Here is a 21,228-nt window from a genome sequence, read left to right as displayed (position 1 = left end):
CCGAAATATGCCTTGTAGGCCTCACACATCTTAGCAGAATCTTCCACACTCCACAGAGTACTTTTTTGCCCTTGTCTTGATAAATTGGCCATAGACATAGCACAATGCGTCTGCGGGTTGCTTGCAGCCTCTTGATGACATCTCAGAAAAATGCAGATATGAATCCACTTAGGCCAGGCATGTCCAAAGTCCGGCCTGCGGGCCAAACACGGCCCGCGGTCAGATTTCACACGGTCCGCAGCTTCGGTCTTATAATGTGTTATTTATGGCTCGCTAGCTCTGTCAGAATAAATAAATCATAACATTTAAAACATGTAATTCCTCCTTTTACCACACGGTGGCAGCACCATTCTAATGCTATCTGGCTCTGCATCCGTGCCGCGAACCCTTCTCGAGTCATTTCTGCCATGGCGACTGCAAACAAAAAAAGAGAAAAGTTGACAGTGAGGGCCGCCGCTTTCAGGAGCGGTGGGAATTACAATACTTCTTCACTGAAAATCGAGGCAATTGTGTTTGTCTAATTTGTAAAGAGACGGTTGCCTTGTTTAAGGATTTCAACGTAAAGAGACACTACGAGACTAAACATGCTACAACATACGACAAGCTAACAGGGAGTGACCGCGCTGAAAAAGTGAAGCAACTCCAAGCTGCTCTGGCATTGCAACAGCGATTCTTCACGCGGGCCTGTGAGTCAAAGGAAAACATCACCAAAGCCAGCTATGAAGTGGCCATGTTAATAGCTAAACATGGCAAACCTTTTACTGAAGGTGCGTTTATCAAAGACTGTGTCATGAAAATGGTGGAGAACATTTGCCCCGAGAAGAAGCAAGAATTTATGAATGTTTGCCTGGCACACAACACTGTGGCACGAAGAGTTGAGGACATATCGTCAGATATTCAGAGACAACTGGGGGACAGGTGAGTGGCTTTTGATTATTTCTCATTAGCCTGCGATGAAAGCACCAATGCATCTGACACTGCACAACTACTTATTTTTTTTAAAGGAGTTGATGACAACATGAACTGACAGAGGAGCTGCTTGACCTCAAAAGCCTTAAAGAGCAAACCAGAGGAACAGATTTATTCGTTTCTGTTTGTGAAGCTCTTGATGATATGAAACTACCATGGAGTAAAGTTTCTGGGATCATTACCGATGGTGCGCCTGCCATGGCTGGTGAGCGAAGTGGATTGTCCACACTGATCTGCAATAAAGTCAGCGAAGAAGCAGGTAACGCTATTAAACTTCACTGTATCATTCACCAGCAGGCTCTCTGCGCCAAACATCTCAAATTTGACGATGTTATGAAACCAGTGGCAAAGGCAATCAATTATATTCGCTCTAAAGCTCTATACCACCGACAGTTTCAGCAGTTCTTGCGTGACACCCAGGCTGAATATGGTGACGTAATATATCACAACGATGTGAGGTGGCTAAGTCGGGGGTCCGCACTGCAGCAATTTTTTTCTCTCAAAGAGGAATATGGACATTTTTGGGTGAGAAGGGACAACCAATGGAAGAACTGTCCGATCCTGTATGGCTGGCAAATCTGGCTTTTTTGGTTGATATAACGAAGCATCTGAATGCGCTGAATGTTAATCTTCAAGGAAAAGATGCAATGGTGAGCCAGCTATACGCTCACATCAAGGCCTTTGGAACCAAACTGCAACTTTTCCAAAGACACTTGTCCCAAACAGAGCCCTGCACCGCGCACTTCCCAGCTTTGACAGTTTCCCACAGGACAACATCGGTGCGCAAATGAAGAGTTATGCAACAGCTATCGCATCTCTTTCTGTGGAATTTAACAAAAGCTTTCGGGACTTTGCAGTTATTGAAAAGGACATGTTGCTTTTCTCTTCTCCCTTCTCCGTGGACCCTGATGATGCTCCTCCACAGCTGCAGCTGGAGCTCATTGAGCTGCAGTGTGACGATGAGTGCCGCGGAAAACACCAGCAGTGTTCTCTTGTTGACTTTTACCGGCAGCTGGACAAAAGCAGGGTTCCAGAAATGCGGTCATTTGCTAAGAAAATGCTGATGTTATTCGGCTCCACATATTTGTGTGAGCAAATATTCTCAGTCATGAACTTAAACAAGAACCGATTGAGGTCAAGGATGAGTGACTCCCACTTGCGTGACATTTTATGCATCTCAACCACTGCCCTCAAGCCTGACCTGGACTCTTTACTGAAATATAGATCTCAGTATCACCCTTCTCATTAGTGTCAGCAAGTTATCTGTTCCTTGATCAATCTGAAATCGAGTGTTTTGAACGGTAACATCTGTCACTATTAACAGTGAAAAGCCTAAAGCACACTAATGCACTTTGACTTATGGCACTTGTTTTATTAAACTCTTGAATAAGATTTGGTTATAACTGTTGATGTTATGTACCTGTAGATGTGACACAAACTATTACTTTCTGAAAGATCTTGTAAAAGACAAGGGCAAAATTCACTTGTTTTAAAGTTTAATGATAACAGACCACTTTGCATTACTTATAACTCCTGTTTAAAATGTTCATGAGGCAAAGATATTTCACTCATAGACATTTAAGGTATTCTATACAGTTTGTTCAATGTTATCTGACTGAATGAAAGGCAGAATTGTGTTTTTAGAGTTGTTCACGTCTGCCTGAGCGGCTTATATTTGGTTACATTGTCATTTGAAAAATGAAGGTAATTGTGACAATGAAAATTGTTTTATAAAAGTGTGTATTTTCATGTAACTTTTGTGGTTTAAAAAATGTCAGAAGGAACTATTGGCCCCCGGGCATCTTCACTTCATCAAATTTGGCCCTCTTTGCAAAATGTTTGGACACCCCTGACTTAGGCAGCTGGAACTAAACTGAACTGGTGGGCTTAAGGCCCCTGTATTTATACGACTATTTATGTTACTGGAAAGTTCTAAAATGTTCTAGAAGATTCTCCAAGTTTACTCGGCACTTAATCTATCTGGAATGTTCTGGAAAATAGGTAAATTTCTAAATACCATTGTCCTGGTCACAAAAGCAAAGTTTGTGGGGAATAATATCAATTTTCTGTACTTTTGAGGCATAAGCAATTAGGAAAAAACACTTACTACCCAGGACCAAAAACAAATTGTTACACAGTGTAATCAAAGTGGTAGTTTATGATGGGGCGGTGCGCGTGCAGCAGCAGACGCTTCGCGTTCCGTGAAGGCAGCGCCTCGTGCTCACCACTGCGGTGACATTGCCTGCGAACGTTCGAAAAGGAAAGAGGAGGTCTCGCGGCGTCTCCACGAGTAGTCGGGGGCGAGACGACACCGGCATCACGGTCACGAAGTTTTCAAACTTTGAAGAATCTACACCGCAGGGTAGTGGGTTGGGAGGCCACGCCGCAAGAAATCGTTGCCCACCTTACTCACCCCCGAATGCGAAAACCTAGCAGGAATCCTCTTCACAAAGTCTTTTGGACACAGTGAGGATTTCCTGGGTCATGATGATGATGGGTTACACACACATGCCCCCATCAGGAACACAACAACAACCGCCTATTTGCCACTAAGTTGCAGTGACGTGACCATGGAGCTTGTGCCAGGCTAGGTGCACGTTGAGGCCACGTGAAGTGTCGAACGCCCGCTGGCAGGAGGTCCCGGGACAGATTCAGGTGCCATATTTTGCCTGACTGAGATGACTGGCTGATGCACCACTTGTGCCTCCTACTGTACCAACTTGCTGTGCTTTATCCACCAGGCGTGCCGCTCATTGTTGTGAGCGTTGCTCCTCCGCCTTCCGTTGTTGTTGGAGGGCGACTGCCTCCAACTGCCCAGTAGCGTCCTTCACGAGCCTCCTTCACTGAGGCCGATCTTGACACCAGTCATCGGCAAGTCCACTCAGCTCCACATCCTCCTGTACCACATCACTCCATCTCTTCTCTAGCCCGTGCCGTGCCCAATTAGCCCCCCCCTATGCAGCTAAACAGAAGCTGCTTGGGCATGCGGTGACTTGGCATGCGGGCTACATGACCCAGCCAACGCAGCCTGGCCTGTCGGAGGAGCTCACTGATGGGACTCTGTCCAGATCTTCCAAGGATTTGTGAGCTCTTCACACGGATCGTAGGCAGGCCAGCCTGAATTTTTTTTTTTATCTGCGAAGATGTGCCACACACACACAGCCGTCATCAGGAACACACACACAGCCCCCATCAGGGATACACACACACACAGCCCCATCAGGAACACACACACACAGCCCCAACAGGAACACACACACACACACAGCCCCCATAAGGAACACACACACACACACAGCCGTCAGTAACACACACACACACAGCCCCCATCAGGGACACACACACACTCAGCCCCCATCAGGGACACACACACACACAGCCCCCAACAGGAACACACACATACAGCCCCATCAGGAACACACACAAACACAGCCCCCATCAAGAACACACACACACAGCCCCATCAGGAACACACACACACAGCCCCAACAGGAACACACACACACACAGCCCCCAACAGGAACACACACACAGCCCCCATCATGCACACACACACAGCTCCCAACAGGAACACACACACACAGCCCCCAACAGGAACACACACACACAGCCCCCAACAGGAACACACATAGACAACCCCAACAGGAACACACACACACATCCCCCATCAGGAACACACACACACAGCCTTCATCAGAAACACACACATACACACAGCCCCCAACAGGAACACGCACACAACACCATCAGGAACACACACACACAGCCGTAAGGAACACACACACACAGCCCCCAACAGGAACACACACACAACACCATCAGAAACACACACACAGCCTTCATCAGGAACACACACACACAACCCCATCAGGAACACACACACGCACATACACAGCCCCCCCCCAGGAACACACGCACACACAGCCCCAACAAGAACACACACACAGCCTTCATCAGGAACACACACACAGCCGTCAGGAACACACACACACACAGCCCCAACAGGAACACACACACACACAGCCCCCATCAGGAACACACACACAGCCCCAACAGGAACACACACACACACAGCCCCCATCAGGAACACACACACAGCCCCAACAGGAACACACACACACACAGCCCCCAACAGGAACACACACACACACAGCCCCCATCAGGAACACACACACACACACAGCCCCAACAGGAATACACACACACACAGCCATCCCAGGAACACACACACACACAGCCCCAACAGGAACACACACACACAGCCCGAACAGGAACACACACACACACAGCCACCCCAGGAACACACACACACATCCCCAACAGGAACACACACACACACACAGCCACCCCAGGAACACACACACACGGTGTGGGATTTGCCCCGATCCTCGCACCCCCCCCCGCCTCTGGAAGGCCTATCTGAGTGTGACCCCAATTGAGTAATTCGCGCATGATTCTTATCATTGGGATGGTTGGTCGATACCAGTTATACTGTGTTTCAGCTATGTATGTATGTTGAACTTCTTTCGCATCGTACATAGCTAACTGTGCTAATCGGAGGTGGGGTGGGGGGTAAGGACAACAAACTAAACACACAACATGCAATTCAGATGAATGAGTGTTCAGCCTCAGCTCCAGAGCGTTCCAGACGGCCGCAGAAGCAGCGCATCTGGAAGCGCTGGGTGATGCGATGACCGTCTTGGTCTGATGGGCAGCCAGAAGCCGCTGCTGCTGCTGCCGCTGCGAGGATGAGCGGAGTTCGCATGATGATGGTTCATGCTCCTTGACGAGATCAGCGAGGTATTGCGTGCTTCATCTGTGGCGAGCACTTTTGTGTGTTACGAGTGGAACCTCATCATTTATTCGTACAGCAGTCTGAAGTCAATGTAGCTCGGCGAGCTCTGGGCAGACACGGTCGGATCATGCAGTAGCCGTCACGACATGTGCCAGAGAATGTTTACACTGCAGCTTGGTCATGTTTTTTTCCAGACGTCCCGTAGAGCAGTGAGTTGCGATAATTGAGCATTGTCGGTACTACGCTACATGCCACTGTGTCGGCTACGCCACGACTAAATAGTGGCCGAATGTGTCGTAGGGTCCAGATTTGAAAATGGAATGACATGACTGTATTTTGCAGGTGCTCATCAAACGACATTCTGGTCGAGTTTGGTGCTGATGCTCTTTTGATGAGAAGAAAACTGGATCCTGGAGTCTGCGACCACCATACCTAATCCTCCCACGAATGTTTTCACCTGAGCCTGAGTTCCAACCAGCTGAACCTCCCATTATTCTAGATTAAGCAGCATTTCATGTCTTGCAAACCACCGCTCGTGTGCAATCTTCGAGGTTACCAAGGCTCTCCATACCTAACTTTGACTTCACTGCAGCATATTGATGGAACTTTATGTCATGCGATGAGATGACATCGGCGATCGGGGAGATGTTGAAAACAAGAACGTCCCGAGGAGGGACCCTTGTGGTACGCCAACTAGGCACGGCATCGACGACGACCGCTTGTCACCCAACTTGAAGAGCCGCGATCGACCACGTAGCTACCACTCAATCCACCCCAGTGCCGTACCCGATACACCGACCCTTGACCTTAGCCGCCCGATGACCATCTCATGGTCGATGGTGTCGAAGGCGGCTGAGAAATCGAGGGCACCGGCGACCCGTGATCTTGTCGAGGTCACCGAGGAGCACCGGTACAAGGGAGCTTGAACCTAGGACCGCTTCTCGGTGTGGGCCGCGAGCGCCGCCACTGTGCTGCCGCCCAACAACGAGCGGAGCGCCGGGTGGCTAAAGCATAGCAAGTTGGTACAGTAGGGGGCACAGGTGGTGCATCAGCCAGTCATCTCGGTCATCTCAGTCAGTCGACCCGTGGCACCTGCTGGGTCTGCCCCGTGACCTCCTGCCAGCGGGCGTTCGACACTTCACGTGGCCTCAAGGTGCACTTGGCCTGGCACAAGCGTCGTGGTGACGTCACCGCCACTTAGTGGCGAATGTCGGTTGTTGTTGTTGTTGTTGATCTACGTGTCGTGGGGTGAGCGCGCGACACCTGCAGCCACTAGAGGTCGCCACACTCACCCGAGTAAAACAGCATTCTGACAATCAAGACGAGGCCACACTTGCCACGTGGCGTCCCCATTCCATTTTATTCCGTGACCGGGCTGCGCATTAACAGGGAACAGCGCCGATGCGAATGCGACGAGGAGGAAAGCGCTCCCAATCTCTCTCTCCGTGCGCCAAGCCGACAATGCTACGCATCAATCGAGCAAACATTTTAATCTTCACAATAGGAATGAAACAAATTTATGTTTTAACCAAAATACACACAAAATACTCTTCTAATGTGAGCAGGGTTATTTGTTTTTTCTGTGTTGTCTCAGCCTGGTGAGTGGACTGAAGCGGCGGATGCGACCTTTCTCTCTCTGAACGCCGCGACTTTACCAACGCAGCAAGCCGACGAGCGGGAGAAGCATCAGAGAGGCGGCAGAGAGACCCGTGGAGTGTAGGGAGGCGGCGGAACCCTTGGTGGTGGCCCGGGCGGTGGTTGACGCGGTTGTTTTCGCCATGCCAAGGGAGGTGGTGGCCCGGGCGGTGGTTGACGCGGTTGTTTTCGCCGTGCCAAGGGAGGTGGTGGCCCGGGCGATGGTTGACGCGGTTGTTTTCGCCGTGTCAAGGGAGGCGGTGGAACCCTTGGTCGTGGTTGACGCGGCTGCTGCCGTGCCGCTGTTTTGGCGAGTGTAGATGTAGGGGGACTCCTGCAACAAGAAGAAGGCCCCAAACGGGGAAGACAGAGCATGCACATGTACGGCCTCCGTGACGATTTGGAAAGTATTTACTCAGCGGTGACAACAACAATAACGACAAAAACGACAACAATAACGATGACAACTATGACGACGACAACAGAGATTTATTTGAGAGCAATGCACATCCTTTGAGAGTACACTCACCGACTGACCCACACACTGACTCCCCCACTCACTCACTCACTCACCTACTCACTCCCTCAGCCACTCACTCACCCACTCACCCACTCACTCGCTCAGCCATTCACTCAGCCACTCACTCACCTACTCACTCCCCCAACCACTCATTCACCTACCAACTCACTCACCTGTGTACCCAATGCAGCCATTGCAGCTGCATGAGCCACAGTCCGAAACCTCGCCCATTTCCCCTCGACATCAGGGGGAATAGGGGAAGATGCCAACCCCAGCTGCAAGTGATGATGAAATTCTCGCTTGCAACTTTCATCAGCTAGCTGAGACGAGGCCACTATGGGTTTGAATGGGGTCCTGGGTGTACACCCACCACCAGAGTGGAATAATGGCAGCACATCTTACAGATGACAAGTCAATGGTCAGTAGGCAAATAGTCCAGCAGATGTTCTTGCTTGGACCCGGCATGCATCCATGATGTGTGGATGCGCCAATGCCGGAACAGCGTGTTGGTAATTACAAGCCCATGGGTTGCACAGAAGTCTAGCAGCCTCCTACCAATTCTAGATTTGAAGCTTTCGTGACTGCAAGGATTCATATTCTTAGGTTTTTTCGGTAAAGTCACGTAGGTAAAACATTAAAATTAATAAAAGTAAAATAAAATGTTAATGAGCTGATCTGGCTCATGCCTTCCAATCACTCCAGACCAGGTGCCAGCATCATGACCAAGTTGGGCATTAAAGTCACCCAGGATGACTCTATCCCGAGGGGCCACTTTAGCTAGCACCTGTGACAGGTCATAGAAGGCATCTGACTCATCGACCTTCCCTGCATCCCTCCACTGATGTTCATGTTTGGTGGAGGCATAAGTAACCACCACCACCACTTCTCATCTCTGGTTGATGGGAAGGTGAGCCCAAAGTAGTCTGGGGCTTACAGCTTCCCACACCTTACTGCCACGCTCCCACACCCTCTTCATTCTTTTGTTCAGAAGAAGAGCCACTCCCTATTGTTTGGAAGTCTCCTGCTCCGAGTAGAGGACTATCCACCCCTCATGGTAGCAGGAACCAGAGTTGGTCCTCCGGACCTCATGAATGCCACAGAGATCCAGGCATTACCTGTCCAGCTCCCGACAGAGAAGTGGCAGCCTCTCCTCCGCAGTGAGCGTTCGAACATTCCACATGGCCACTCGCAGTGGCTTTTTGCTGTTTATGGAGGAACCCCGAGGGTAATGGTTAAATCTCCTGGCTCCGACAAGTGGGGTTTTGCCAGGAGACGTTGTAGACGCCTGTCACCCCGGGGCCTCCTGCACAAGCTTTGTTGGATTTTTTTTCGTGGTTTAGTGGTCATTTATTTGAAGGTGGAGGGGTTACCAGCCTCTCGCACCCGTCCAGAGCCCCCTTTGGCCACTCTAGTGACAACAAACGCCATGAGGGGAATGACCAATCAAAATTGGCCCTCCCCCCATGGCACTGCTCACCACAGCGTTAACGTCTGGCACCACACATCTACCCACTCACTCACTCACCCATTCACCCACCTACTCGTCTACCCACTCACTCACCCTCAAAGTGCACCTATCCTGGCACAAGCAGTGTGCGGTGTGTCAGTGCCTCACCTCGCTGGGGCACACGAGTTGAGGAGGGGGGTGCGTGAGTTGTGCCAGCACCGTTTTGGCTCCTTCTGGCTCCATCTTGGCACGGGGAGAGGGGAGATGGAGACGGGGGAGGAGGTGGAGGAGAGGGGGGAGGGGGAGGAGAGGGGGGCAGTGAGAGGGGGATAAGGGTGGATGAGAGGGGGAGGAGAGGGGAAGAAGAATGGGAGGGGGGAAGAGAAGGGGAAAGGGGGGGAGGGGGAGGAGAGGGGGAAAGGAGGGAAGGGGGGAGGAGAGGGGGGAAGGGGGCAGTAAGAGGGGAAGAAAGATGAATGCATCAATTGAGGATCACGTGATGTCCTATTGATGATGTCGATGCTGATGGTGGATAATGCTGATTACTATCGTGATAATATTGTTGATGCTGCGCATAATTCCGGTGATGCTGATGCTGATGATGATGCTGATGATGATACTGATGCTCATAATGCCGGTGATGATGCTCATGATGATGCTGATGATCATGCTGATGATGATGCTCATAATGCCGGTAATGATGATCATGATGATTCCGATCATGATGCTGGTAATGCTGATGGTGCTGAGGATGCTGCTAAAGATGCTAATGATGCTGCTGACGATGCTGCTGCTGCTGATGAGGATGATGCTGCTGCTGATGATGCTGATGATGATGCTGCTGATGATAATGATGCTGCTGCTGATAATGATGCTGCTGCTACTGATGATGATGATGATGCTGCTGATAATGCTGCTGCTGCTACTGATGATGATGCTGCTGCTGCTGATGATGATGCTGCTGCTGCTGATGATGATGCTGCTGCTGATGATGATGCTGCTGCTGATGATACTGCTGCTGATTATGATGCTGCTGCTGATGATACTGCTGCTGATGATGATGCTGCACCATGTTGTTCCACAGCGCGCTGGTGAACGACTCGTGGCCCTTCGTGGCGAAGTGGAAGCAGTCGAGCGCAAAGAAGCTGCTGTCGACCTCGCCGTCCTGCGGGCACGGGGACATCGTCACCACCATCGTTATCACCATCGTCATCGTCACCACCATCGTCATCACCATCGTCATCACCATCGTCACCACCATCGTCATCACCATCGTCATCACCATCATCGTGATCACCATCATCGTGATCACCATCATCATCATCACCACCACGATCGTCATCATCATCATCACCACCATCGTCACCACCATCATCACCACCATCGTCATCACAACGATCGTCATCATGATCACCACCGTCGTCATCGTCAACACCGTCGTCATCATCATGATGACCACCATCGTCACCATCATCATCATTGTGATCATCATCAGGATCACCGTCATCACCATCGTCATCATTATTGTCCTCATCAACATTTTCGTCATCATCTATTCAATCATCATCACATCATCACCATCAGCACAATGGTGAGTGCGTGGGACTGGGGGAGCGAGCATCAAGGAGCGTTTACGTGAACTGCTTATGAGGCTCCCTGAGGTTAACTTGGAAGTACGCAGTGCGGTGCAGGGACACTGGGGAGACAAAGGCGGCCAGGGATGGTGCTGGTAACACCGCCCTTCAAGTGAGCCGTGTTGGCTGTCACAGGTGCTACTCACTAACAGCACTTGGCCCAACATGTTATGCAGGCTACACGGGGGACCTTTGTGTTACCGGCAGGGTGAGTGGCAGGGTGCCCCTGGTGCAGGATGAGTGGCAGTGTGGGTGGCAGGGTGAGTGGCAGGGTGTCCCTGGTGCAGGGCTGTGTTACCGGCAGGGTGGGTGGCAGGGTGTCCCTGGTGCAGGGCTGTGTTACCGGCAGGGTGGGTGGCAGGGTGTCTCTGGTGCAGGGCTGTGTTACCGGCAGGGTGGGTGGCAGGGTGTCTCTGGTGCAGGGCTGTGTAACTGGCAGGGTGGGTGGCAGGGTGTCTCTGGTGCAGGGCTGTGTAACTGGCAGGGTGGGTGGCAGGGTGTCTCTGGTGCAGGGCTGTGTAACTGGCAGGGTGGGTGGCAGGGTGAGTGGCAGGGTGTCCCTGGTGCAGGGCTGTGTTACCGGCAGGGTGGGTGGCAGGGTGTCCCTGGTGCAGGGCTGTGTTACCGGCAGGGTGGGTGGCAGGGTGTCCCGGATGCAGGGCTGCAGGGCGACGGTGAAGGAGTCGTTGTGGTCGTACCGCCCCGAGGCCAGCAGCGTCTCGAGCCCCCTCTGCGGGGGTTGGGTGACAGGGGCCGCGCGTGTCGTCGTGTTACACGTGCACCCCCCTTTGTCACTCCACTTCTGTGGGGAGTTTGACCATACTTCACCGCCCCCGTCGGTGCCGGTTTGGAGGACCGGGGATCGCGTCAGACGCCGCTCGGCATCCTCAGCCACGAATCAGAGCGAGGTCGCCAGGCTCGCGATGCGCTTACCGCTGCACCGCCGCTCCGCGCGTCTGCATGGGGGCACCACGGTGGCTACGAGATGTTAACTACCTCGCCCGGTGTGCAGGAGGTCGTGGGTTTGATCCCAACGCTGAGGCCTGCTGTTGTATATTTGGAGTTTGTGTGTGTGTCTTTCTCTCTCTCTCCCGTTGGTCGCGCGGATTTTTCTGCGGGTCCTCTGGCTTTCCCTCCACAATTAGAAAGAACGTCACGTCGTTCAGAGTGTTTGGCTGCTGCTATAAACTTTCACGCGATGATGATGATAAGCCGCCACTTCGTTGAGCCGTCATGTGATGGCCAGGTGACTTCTGAAAGAGAGCTCCACAGCTCAGTGGGCCTTACCTGGTAAAATTAAACATATCGTTTAAAGCTTAGTTTTGCATTCATAACACGACGCTTCCAGAAGATTCAGTGAGCGAGTCAGCGACTGGAACCCGGCACTGCAATGGCCTCGAGTGGCGCAGGGGCTCTGACACGGCCGTTAAGAACCCCCTGGGGGAGAGAGAGAAGCCAAGAGCCAGGACTCGAACCCAGGACCTGGAGGTCTCTGGCTCAGAGTCACCGACACAACAATCATGAATTCCCGAGCTGTCTCCATCCCCCACTCACTGCGTGGTGGTGTTTCATTCAGACGCTGTCTCCCCGACAGACCTGGTCTTCACCTGAGGACGGCTGCTTGCGTTGTGGTCGAAACGTCGTGAGAATTATTTTATTATGTTTTATTTTTATTATTTTATTACTTCCCTTCTACGTGACTTTACCGAAAGAACCAAGAAGATGAATCCCTGCAGTCACGAAAGCTTTAAATCGAAATTTAACCGCCACTACGGGGTGGGATTCCATAAAACTTTAAGAGCCTTCAACAAGCTCCGTGATAAGAAGGCTCAGCTAATCGAGTCTCTCACCTTTCTGAAGAGATGCCGCGACTCTAAGGTAATACCAATCGCATTTACACTAACCTCTGCTGCTGTAACTTCTTCTAATGCTAAACGAATTCTGTCTAGAACTAGCTTAGCTCTTATCTCAGAGAAAATCATACTTACGCGCACCGAACTATATCAGTTAGAAAAGACACTCTACAAATCACACTTATCTTTGAGTGCAACAATGTCCACATCGGATTGGGAACATGTAGACAACATGACTGCCTCTTCAGCTGCCGCTATGTCGACCAAATGTAAGGATAACTTGATTTCCAAATTCAACCGCCTCTCAAATAAGAAAACCGGACCCACACACTGAAAATCTAGACGTTAACAAAGTCGTAATCAATCGCAGTAACAGTTCTATTTCTGATGGTCTGAAATCCGTTTTAGCTAAAGGACTAAACTTTGCAGTCACACCTAGACACATACCAGTTAATGATATCATTGCCAGAGTAGATGTGGCTCTCAAGAGCCTGGGTCACATCTCTGCAGACGTAGCAAGATCTGAAATCGCTGCAACCCTCAAAAACGCTAAGATGCCAGCTAGTAACATCAGCAAAGATAAGCGTTTTGATTTAGCTCAATTAAAAAAGAGGGATGACATTGTCATACTCTCAGCCGACAAAGGCAATTCCACTGTCATCATGGACAAAATAGAATACAACAACAAAATTCAAGAACTACCCAACGATGGCAGCTATACAAAAATAAAAAGAGACCCCACCAACAGCCTCGTCATTAAAACCAACAAAATAATTTCTGATTCAACTGCATTAATTGATCAAACCAAACAGTTCTCGTTGAAACCTTCTGCAGCCAGGCCACCAAGATTATATGTCCTTCCAAAGATACATAAAGAAATACGCCTCTTCGTCCCATTGTCTCTACTATCAACTCCCCCACCTATAAACTGGCTCGTTTTTTGTCTGAAATCCTGCGGCCTTTCACTGGAAAAACCACCTCCGCGGTACTAAACTCTACGGACTTGGTATCGACAATCAAGGGAATTTCCCTTTCCCCAGACGACCTGCTTGTCAGTTTTGATGTGGTTTCCTTATTCACCAAAGTTCCTGTACCTGACACCATCACAATCATTGAAAACTTGGTTCATCAAGGACTGAACACTGGGGTACCACCCCCCCTGGTGAGACACTGCTTAACCAATACATACTTCACCTGGAATGGAATTTTCTACAAAAAAACTGAGGGCACCCCAATGGGCTCCCCCCTATCCCCGGTTGTAGCCAACGTGTTCATGGAGAAATTTGAGACTGACGCCATCCAGACTGCCACTCTACGCCCGACCTTATGGAAGAGGTACGTAGATGACACTTTTGTCATCTGGCCACATGGCCGGCCTGCTCTAGACCAATTCCTTGACCACATCAATTCCATACACCCAGCCATCAGATTCACCAAGGAAGTCGAAACAGATGGCAAGCTACCCTTTTTGGATGTCCTAATTAAAAGGAGACCTGATGGTTCAATGAGTCACTCTGTCTACAGGAAAGCCACCCATACGGATGCTTACCTAAAACCGGATTCCCACCACCATCCATCCCAGAAAAATTCCCTCATCAAGACTCTATACCATAAAGCCCAATGCATCTCCGACCAGGAACACATTGCCAGTGAACTCAAACACGTACACCATGCTCTTAAGGCTAATGGTTACTCCGACTACACAATCCGCAAAGCCATCGCTCCAACCATCAGGAAGGATCATGTTGAGGAGCCTTTCAAAACCATCACGTTACCCTACATTGCTGGGGTCACAAAAAATATCTCCAAAATCCTGATTAAACACAAGATCTAGGTCCGATTCAACACAGTACATCAAATCCGTGATCTGGTCCCGTCTGTAAAAGATGTGGTTCCAGACATACAGTACCCTGGCGTCTACAAACTAAGTTGCCTCTGTGGTAGCAGTTACATTGGAGAAACCAAACGACATGTCTCGGACCGCATCCGTGAATATAAAGCTGACCTGAAACACGGTAGGACAAACACCTCAGCCGTGGCAGATCACTGTTACAATTCAGTGGGCTCACATGACATTGACTTCTCCAAGACAGAGGTTCTCTGCAAGCCATCTGGCTACCATGAGAGATTCGTTCATGAGGCGATCCACATATACAAACACAGAGACAATTTCAACCGAGAAGATGGATTCTGGCTCAGCAATCATTGGAAGGACGTAATAAACCATTTCGGATCTTAACTGATTGTGTTCACGTTTACGGTGACTTTCAGACCGCAGTCCACTCACTGGCATGACTATATATCTTGTATTCTCCGCAGGGAATGGATTCTTTGCTCCGCTGCAAGTCTCCTACTACCACTCTTCCATTGATATATTTCGTTGCTTCCTCTTAGTATCTTTCACTCGACGGTCAATGGTATAGTGTATAGCAGATTGTATAATAATAAATAGTATAAAATTGTAATGTTTAATACAATGTATAAGGCATAATATAGTATCGTAATTTTATAGTGAATATACAGCAGTGTGATATACAGTAGTGTGGATAGAATAATACATAGTGTAATATTACACTATGTATTATTCTAAGGTATAGGGTGGTGTATAGTAATACAGTATATAATTTAATGTTGGGTTTGTCTATGGCAGCATATAGTACGGGGTAGACCCGTGTGATGTAAGGGAAAAAAGTTTAGCTGGAAGCACATTATATTTTTTGCGACATAGAATTGTAATGTATTACTTACTGTTAGTAGCTCAGCTTATTGAAGAGTATATTTAGTATACTGATGATACTATGTAGTTTACACTTTAGTTTTTTACGTGGTTGTTTAGTTACTGCAGCTACATACTATTAACATTCCTTCCCTTTATTAATGCTACCCCTATCCCCTCCCTTTGATGCTGCTAATCCTGCATAATGCACGGGCATAATATGACTTTGAAAACCCCCCCGCCCACCTCCTACGCATTTCACAAGTAGTACTAATCACATACCTGCATTTCCCATAAATATGCAAAATTCCTCTTGATATGCAAATTATTTTGTCAAGGCGCCCTTCCCCCCTTGCAACCCAGCTTAAATATACGCTCCAAGCGTGGTGGTGTTTCATTCAGACGCTGTCTCCCCGACAGACCTGGTCTTCACCTGAGGACGGCTGCTTGCGTTGTGGCCGAAACGTCGTGAGAATTATTTTATGTTTTATTTTTATTATTTTATTACTTCCCTTCTACGTGACTTTACCGAAAGAACCAAGAAGTTGTTAGTGTTGTTTTTTGTGTTGTTGTTTGTTGTTGTTTGTGGTGTCATTGTATGTGTTGTTGTTGTTCGTGTTATTGTTTTGTTTTTAGTGTTTTTGTTGACGACCTGGTAATCCTTGTTCAGCTGTTCTAGCACCTCCAGCGCCGCGGGGCTTGACGGCGTCAGCACGCAGGAACAGAAGATCCTGCAGGGTCACACAGAACAGCCCGGTGAGCTGGCGCCTAACGAAGCCCCAGCTGGTTCCACAGGGAACAGCCCGGTCAGCTGGTGCCTAGCGAAGCCCCAGCTAGTTCCACAAGGAACAGCCCGGTCAGCTGGTGCCTAGCGAAGCCCCAGCTGGTTCCACAATGAACAGCCCGGTCAGCTGGTGCCAATGGAGGCGCCAACCGGCTCCACACAGCACAGGCAGCCGCCGTGGCCGTCTCCCTGGTGGGCACCTCCTCTTCCGCCGATGCATCGAGTCGTCATTCACAGCTGAGCTGACCTAGGGGAGAGCCTGGGAGAGGTTCCCCGTGGTGCGTAACTGTCGCCGCCGAGGATGAACGTCGGTGAAGCGACACGACACCTATTATTGCGCGCAGTAAAACTGCAGGCGGGTGTGAATCCGGCCAGAACAGGTACTCCGTAGTCCTACAACGGGGAATGTGGTGGCCAACCCTGTGAGCGGGCGACCGCAGGGGAGGGGCGGCCGCGCGGAGTCACTCACTTGTTGAGATTGCACAGCAGGCCGGGCTTGCTGACGTTGCGTAGGGGCAACACTCGCATCACCTGCACCAGGTTCATGAACACTCGGGGGACCTGGGGGAGGGAGTGGGGGAAGATACAACACCATCATCAATAAAAAAAATTAAGGTGAAAAAAAAACTCAGGTTCTTTAGTGATTATTTATTTCATTTCCCACTTACCTGACTCCATATTTTCGTTGCGGTCAGTTGCAATTTCCTCTGCTCAGTGGGTGTAGAGCCGCTGAAATGGTCACTGTTTATATTCTACCAGGTCAGGCTCTGCCAGGAGAAGGCGGTACAGCAAAGTGTAGACTAACCTCCATCTGTTCCACACTCCCATCTACCCGTGAGGGGGAGTAGAGCTACAAACAAAACTATTTTTTATCTTACCAAGTGTAAGGCCCCACTGAGCTGCGTAGCGCTTTTGCAGAAGCGACCACCTGGCCATCACAGATGATAGCTTAACGAAGTGGCTCATCATCGCGTGGAAATTTACAGAAGTGGCCAAAAAAATGCGTGACGTTGATTCTAAACGTGGAAGGAAAAACCGGAGGACCCAGAGAAAATCCACACGACCACGGGAAGAGAGAGAGACACGCAAACTACAAATATATAGCGACCTCCTGCATACCAGGCGAGGTAGTGAGGGTGCGTGGCCAGCTTCTTTCGTCATTCCTATTGCTGCGTGCCCCCTGTACCGGTTCCCATTCCGCTGTAACGTGAACCGATGCCCACTTTATTGAGGGCGAAATTGGCAAGTAAAATAAAGATTCATCAATCGTCATCATCGCCCCCAACACGGGAGAACCCAACTTGGTTTAAATCCCGTCCACGTGGAGGTCTCTGACCTCTGGAATGGCCTCGTGACAACGTTTGGAATCGAAACTCTCACCACTCTCCTTGTCCTACCTTTCATCACTGACTACGCCGCTACATCACCATCATCAGCATCGCAGCAGCAGCTTGCCGAATGTACAGAGATTTAGCCAATGGCGGTCGGTCTAAACCACACCAGGGCCACACGCTCAGCTCTGGAGCTGGTGGTGTGGGCAAGGCTGGGAGCGTGACCCACGTGCTGCTCGATGTAGTCGATGGTGGCGGCAATGTTGCCCACGTAGTCCTCCTGTGAGTGACCCTGGGCACACGGGGACAAAAAGACACGGGCTTACCCGGACACGCCAGCAACATGTCAACGTCACTCCAACACCACCACCACCACCGTCACGCCAACACCATCCTCGTGAAGCCAGCACCACCACCACCACCGTCCCGTTAACACAAAAGACAAAGATCCCTTAACAGACTCTTGTCTGTATGCTGAACTTCTTTCACACCGTATACAGCCAACTGCGCTAATCGCACTAACCACTCCCTAACACCACCACCACCGTCAGTCATATCGTCACCACAAACACCACCACACCACCCACACCTCCTCTAACACTCCCATAGTGGGGAGTGGTGATGCAGCGGCTAAAGTGCTGCGCTACTAAACTGACGACATCAACAGTGGCGATTATCTGAATTATTCCTGGGCCTCCCCTCGGTCGACAGCCTCAAATGAGAACCCGGTGCTATGTGTGAACATCGCCACTGGGCCACCCACCCCCTTGTGTGCTGTGCCGGCCTTCATAGGTGCTGCTCGCTCACAGCACTTTCCCTGCAAAGGTCTCTTAAGGCTACGCGAGGGATCTTTGTCTTTGTCTAACATTCCCACCAGCGTTCCCCATTGGGTGGAAGTCGGAACTCACCCCCTTGCAGGAGTCACACAGATCGTTGCCACCGATGAAGAGCGTGAGCAGCTTCCAGTCATTCTGAAAATCAACTCGCTGGGCGGGGGTCACAGGAGGTCACGAAAGATCACAGGTCAAAGGGTGCGGGAGTCACGGGAGGTCACAGGTCAGAGGGTGCAGGGGTCGCTGAAGGTCAGAGGCACAGTAGACACGTGTGAACTCAGCTGGGCAAATCCAAGGGTTTCACTCAGCTTGCAACGACAACAAGAAGACAAAACGAGCGCTAAAAGGATTCGGCCCTCCCCCCCCCCCCCTCTTGGTGACGGCATCACAGGTGATGACATCACGTGTGGTGACGTCATCTCGGGTGGGGACGTCGTCACGCGTGGTGACGTCACTCAACCCTTTCCGATGACGTACATATACATTTCGATTTAAAGCTTTCGTGACTGCAGGGATTCATCTTCTTGGTTCTTTCGGTAAAGTCACGTAGAAGCGAAGTAATAAAATAATAAAAATAAAACATAATAAAACAATTCTCACGACGTTTCGGCCACAACGCAAGCAGCCGTCCTCAGGTTTTCACCTGAGGACGGCTGCTTTCACCTGAGGACGGCTGCTTGCGTTGTGGCCGAAACGTCGTGAGAATTGTTTATTTTTATTATTGTATTACTTCCCTTCTGTGACTTTACCGAAAGAACCAAGAAGACGTACATATACGTCATCGGAAGGGGCCCGACTCAGCACCGAATGGGAAGTCAAAGGTCACGCGGGAGGGCAGGTGGCGCGCGGCCACGTGGGAGGGTGCGTGTGGCACAGGTTGGCGCCGGCTATCGTAGAGTTGCGGTCGTGTCGCTGCGGTTCTCTGCGGGCAAGTACAGTACAACCAGAGCCGGCCCAGCCACTAAGCGACCCTTGCAATTGCAAAGGGCCCCGTGGCCAGCAGAGGGCCCCCTAGAGTCACTGCTAGCTAGTGGTGAAAAAAATCATACATCAAAGGGGCCTCCAACCAAATTTTGCTTAGGGCCCCCAAAGGTCTAGGGCCGGTTCTGGTACAAACACTGCAGCGTGCTTGCAGCGGTCCGAGATTGGGCGGTGGACGGCCGGCGCCCTGCACTTTGCAGACGTCTCGGCAACGGGAAAGGGTTAAAACAAATCGAATCACCGGTGTCGTCCGTTGATAATATAAATCACGAAGTCAACGAGAGATGTCTCCTCCGCGTGGAGTCCGTCTCCTCCGCGCCAAAGACACATTTATTTTGGACGTATTCCCATCAGCCCCCATGGCCACCAGGGAGTACGCAGGTTCAGCAGCAGTGATTCGACACGGGCAAAACTCTGCACCAGTTTAGACATCGCGTCTCGCTGGCAGGCTTGCTTTGATCAATTCGTCGACCTACTCGGTAGTCGACCCACTCGTTAGTCCACTTGTTAGTCGATCCGATCGATCATTAGTCGATCCACTCGTTAGTCCACTTGTTAGTCGATCCGATCATTAGTCGATCCGCTCGTTAGTCCGCTTGTTAGTCCACCTTGCTAGTCGACCCGCTCATTAGTCGATCCGCTCATTAGTCCGCTTGTTATTCAACACGCTCGTTATGGACCCGCTGGTAGACAGGGAGCTCACCGTGTCGTTCCGCAGGAGATCGTGAGCAGCATCGCCTGGGGAAGGAGGTCCCTGATTGAGGAGAAAAAGTTTACTCGTCAACTCATTAACTCGTCAACTCATTAACTCATCAACTCATTGTCTCGTCAACTCATTAACTAGTCAACCCAGTGAGAGTCAGGCAACTCAAGGGTTAACCTCACTAACTTATGAACTCTAATCAACTCAAGGGATGTGTGTCCTGCATGTCGACTATGCGTGTGTGCTGTGTGTGTGTGCACTGTGTGTGTGCGTATATTGTGTGTGTGTACACGGTGTGTGCGTACACTGTGTGTGTGTGTACACTGTGTGTGTGCGTACACTGTGCGTGTGTACACTGTGTGTGCGTACACTATGTGTGTGGACTGTGTGTGTACTGTGGATATTCCGCGTTCATGTGTACTGGGTGTGGACTCTGCGTGTTGTGTGTGTGCATGTACTCTGTGCGCATGTACTCTGTGCGCATGTGTACTACACGTGTGTACTGTGTGTACTGCGTGTGTACTTTGTGTACTGCGAGTGTGAACTGCACTGTGTTTACTAAGTGGGTGCACTGTGTGTACTGCACTGTGTGTACTTACCATCAGCCCCACCCAAAACTAAGCACCTGCCTGGGTATTTTGTACCATCGGACACTCCACCCCCACAACTCCCAATCGGTGATGGGGCAGTAGTGGAGAGAGTGGAGAGTTTCCCATAACTGGGCAGTGTGCTTATGACCGGCTCCAATTTAACAGCAGATGTCTCACTCCGAATCAGTTGAGCGGCAATATCTTTTCAATCGGTTGTGTAACGCTGTGTGGAAGCTACCTGGTCTGTCGCTCCGCACGAAGCTTCGGGTCTTCTCCGGCCACAGTCATTCCCTCCCTTCTCTACGCTTGGCGAAACTTGCACCCCCTAATGGAGCATCTTCGCCGGTTGGAAACATTTAGGCTGGCCTGCCTACGATCCATCCTGGGTTTAACCAGGCTAGATTGTGTGAGGAGCTCACAAATCCTTGAAAGATCTG

General features: G+C 50.4%; 1 protein-coding gene across 1 annotated transcript in view; it reads right to left on the bottom strand.

Moving 5' to 3' along the window:
- Positions 1–11,010: 11,010 nt before the first annotated feature.
- LOC144949023 (phospholipase B1, membrane-associated-like) overlaps positions 11,011–21,228 on the bottom strand; it is a 33,848-nt gene continuing 23,630 nt past the window's right edge. Inside the window, exons 8-14 of the mRNA XM_078878808.1 lie at positions 20,202–20,252; positions 18,593–18,670; positions 17,914–17,976; positions 16,823–16,914; positions 16,222–16,300; positions 11,581–11,730; positions 11,011–11,022 (exon numbers count right to left, since the gene is read on the bottom strand). Of these exons, the coding sequence (XP_078734934.1) occupies positions 11,011–11,022; positions 11,581–11,730; positions 16,222–16,300; positions 16,823–16,914; positions 17,914–17,976; positions 18,593–18,670; positions 20,202–20,252 (525 nt within the window). The remainder of the gene's footprint in view (positions 11,023–11,580; positions 11,731–16,221; positions 16,301–16,822; positions 16,915–17,913; positions 17,977–18,592; positions 18,671–20,201; positions 20,253–21,228) is intronic.

Source organism: Lampetra fluviatilis, chromosome 52 (assembly GCF_964198595.1).
Source record: "Lampetra fluviatilis chromosome 52, kcLamFluv1.1, whole genome shotgun sequence".
In the NCBI taxonomy this organism is placed as follows: Eukaryota; Metazoa; Chordata; class Hyperoartia; order Petromyzontiformes; family Petromyzontidae; genus Lampetra; species Lampetra fluviatilis.
This window is presented reverse-complemented; position numbering and strand designations above follow the sequence as displayed.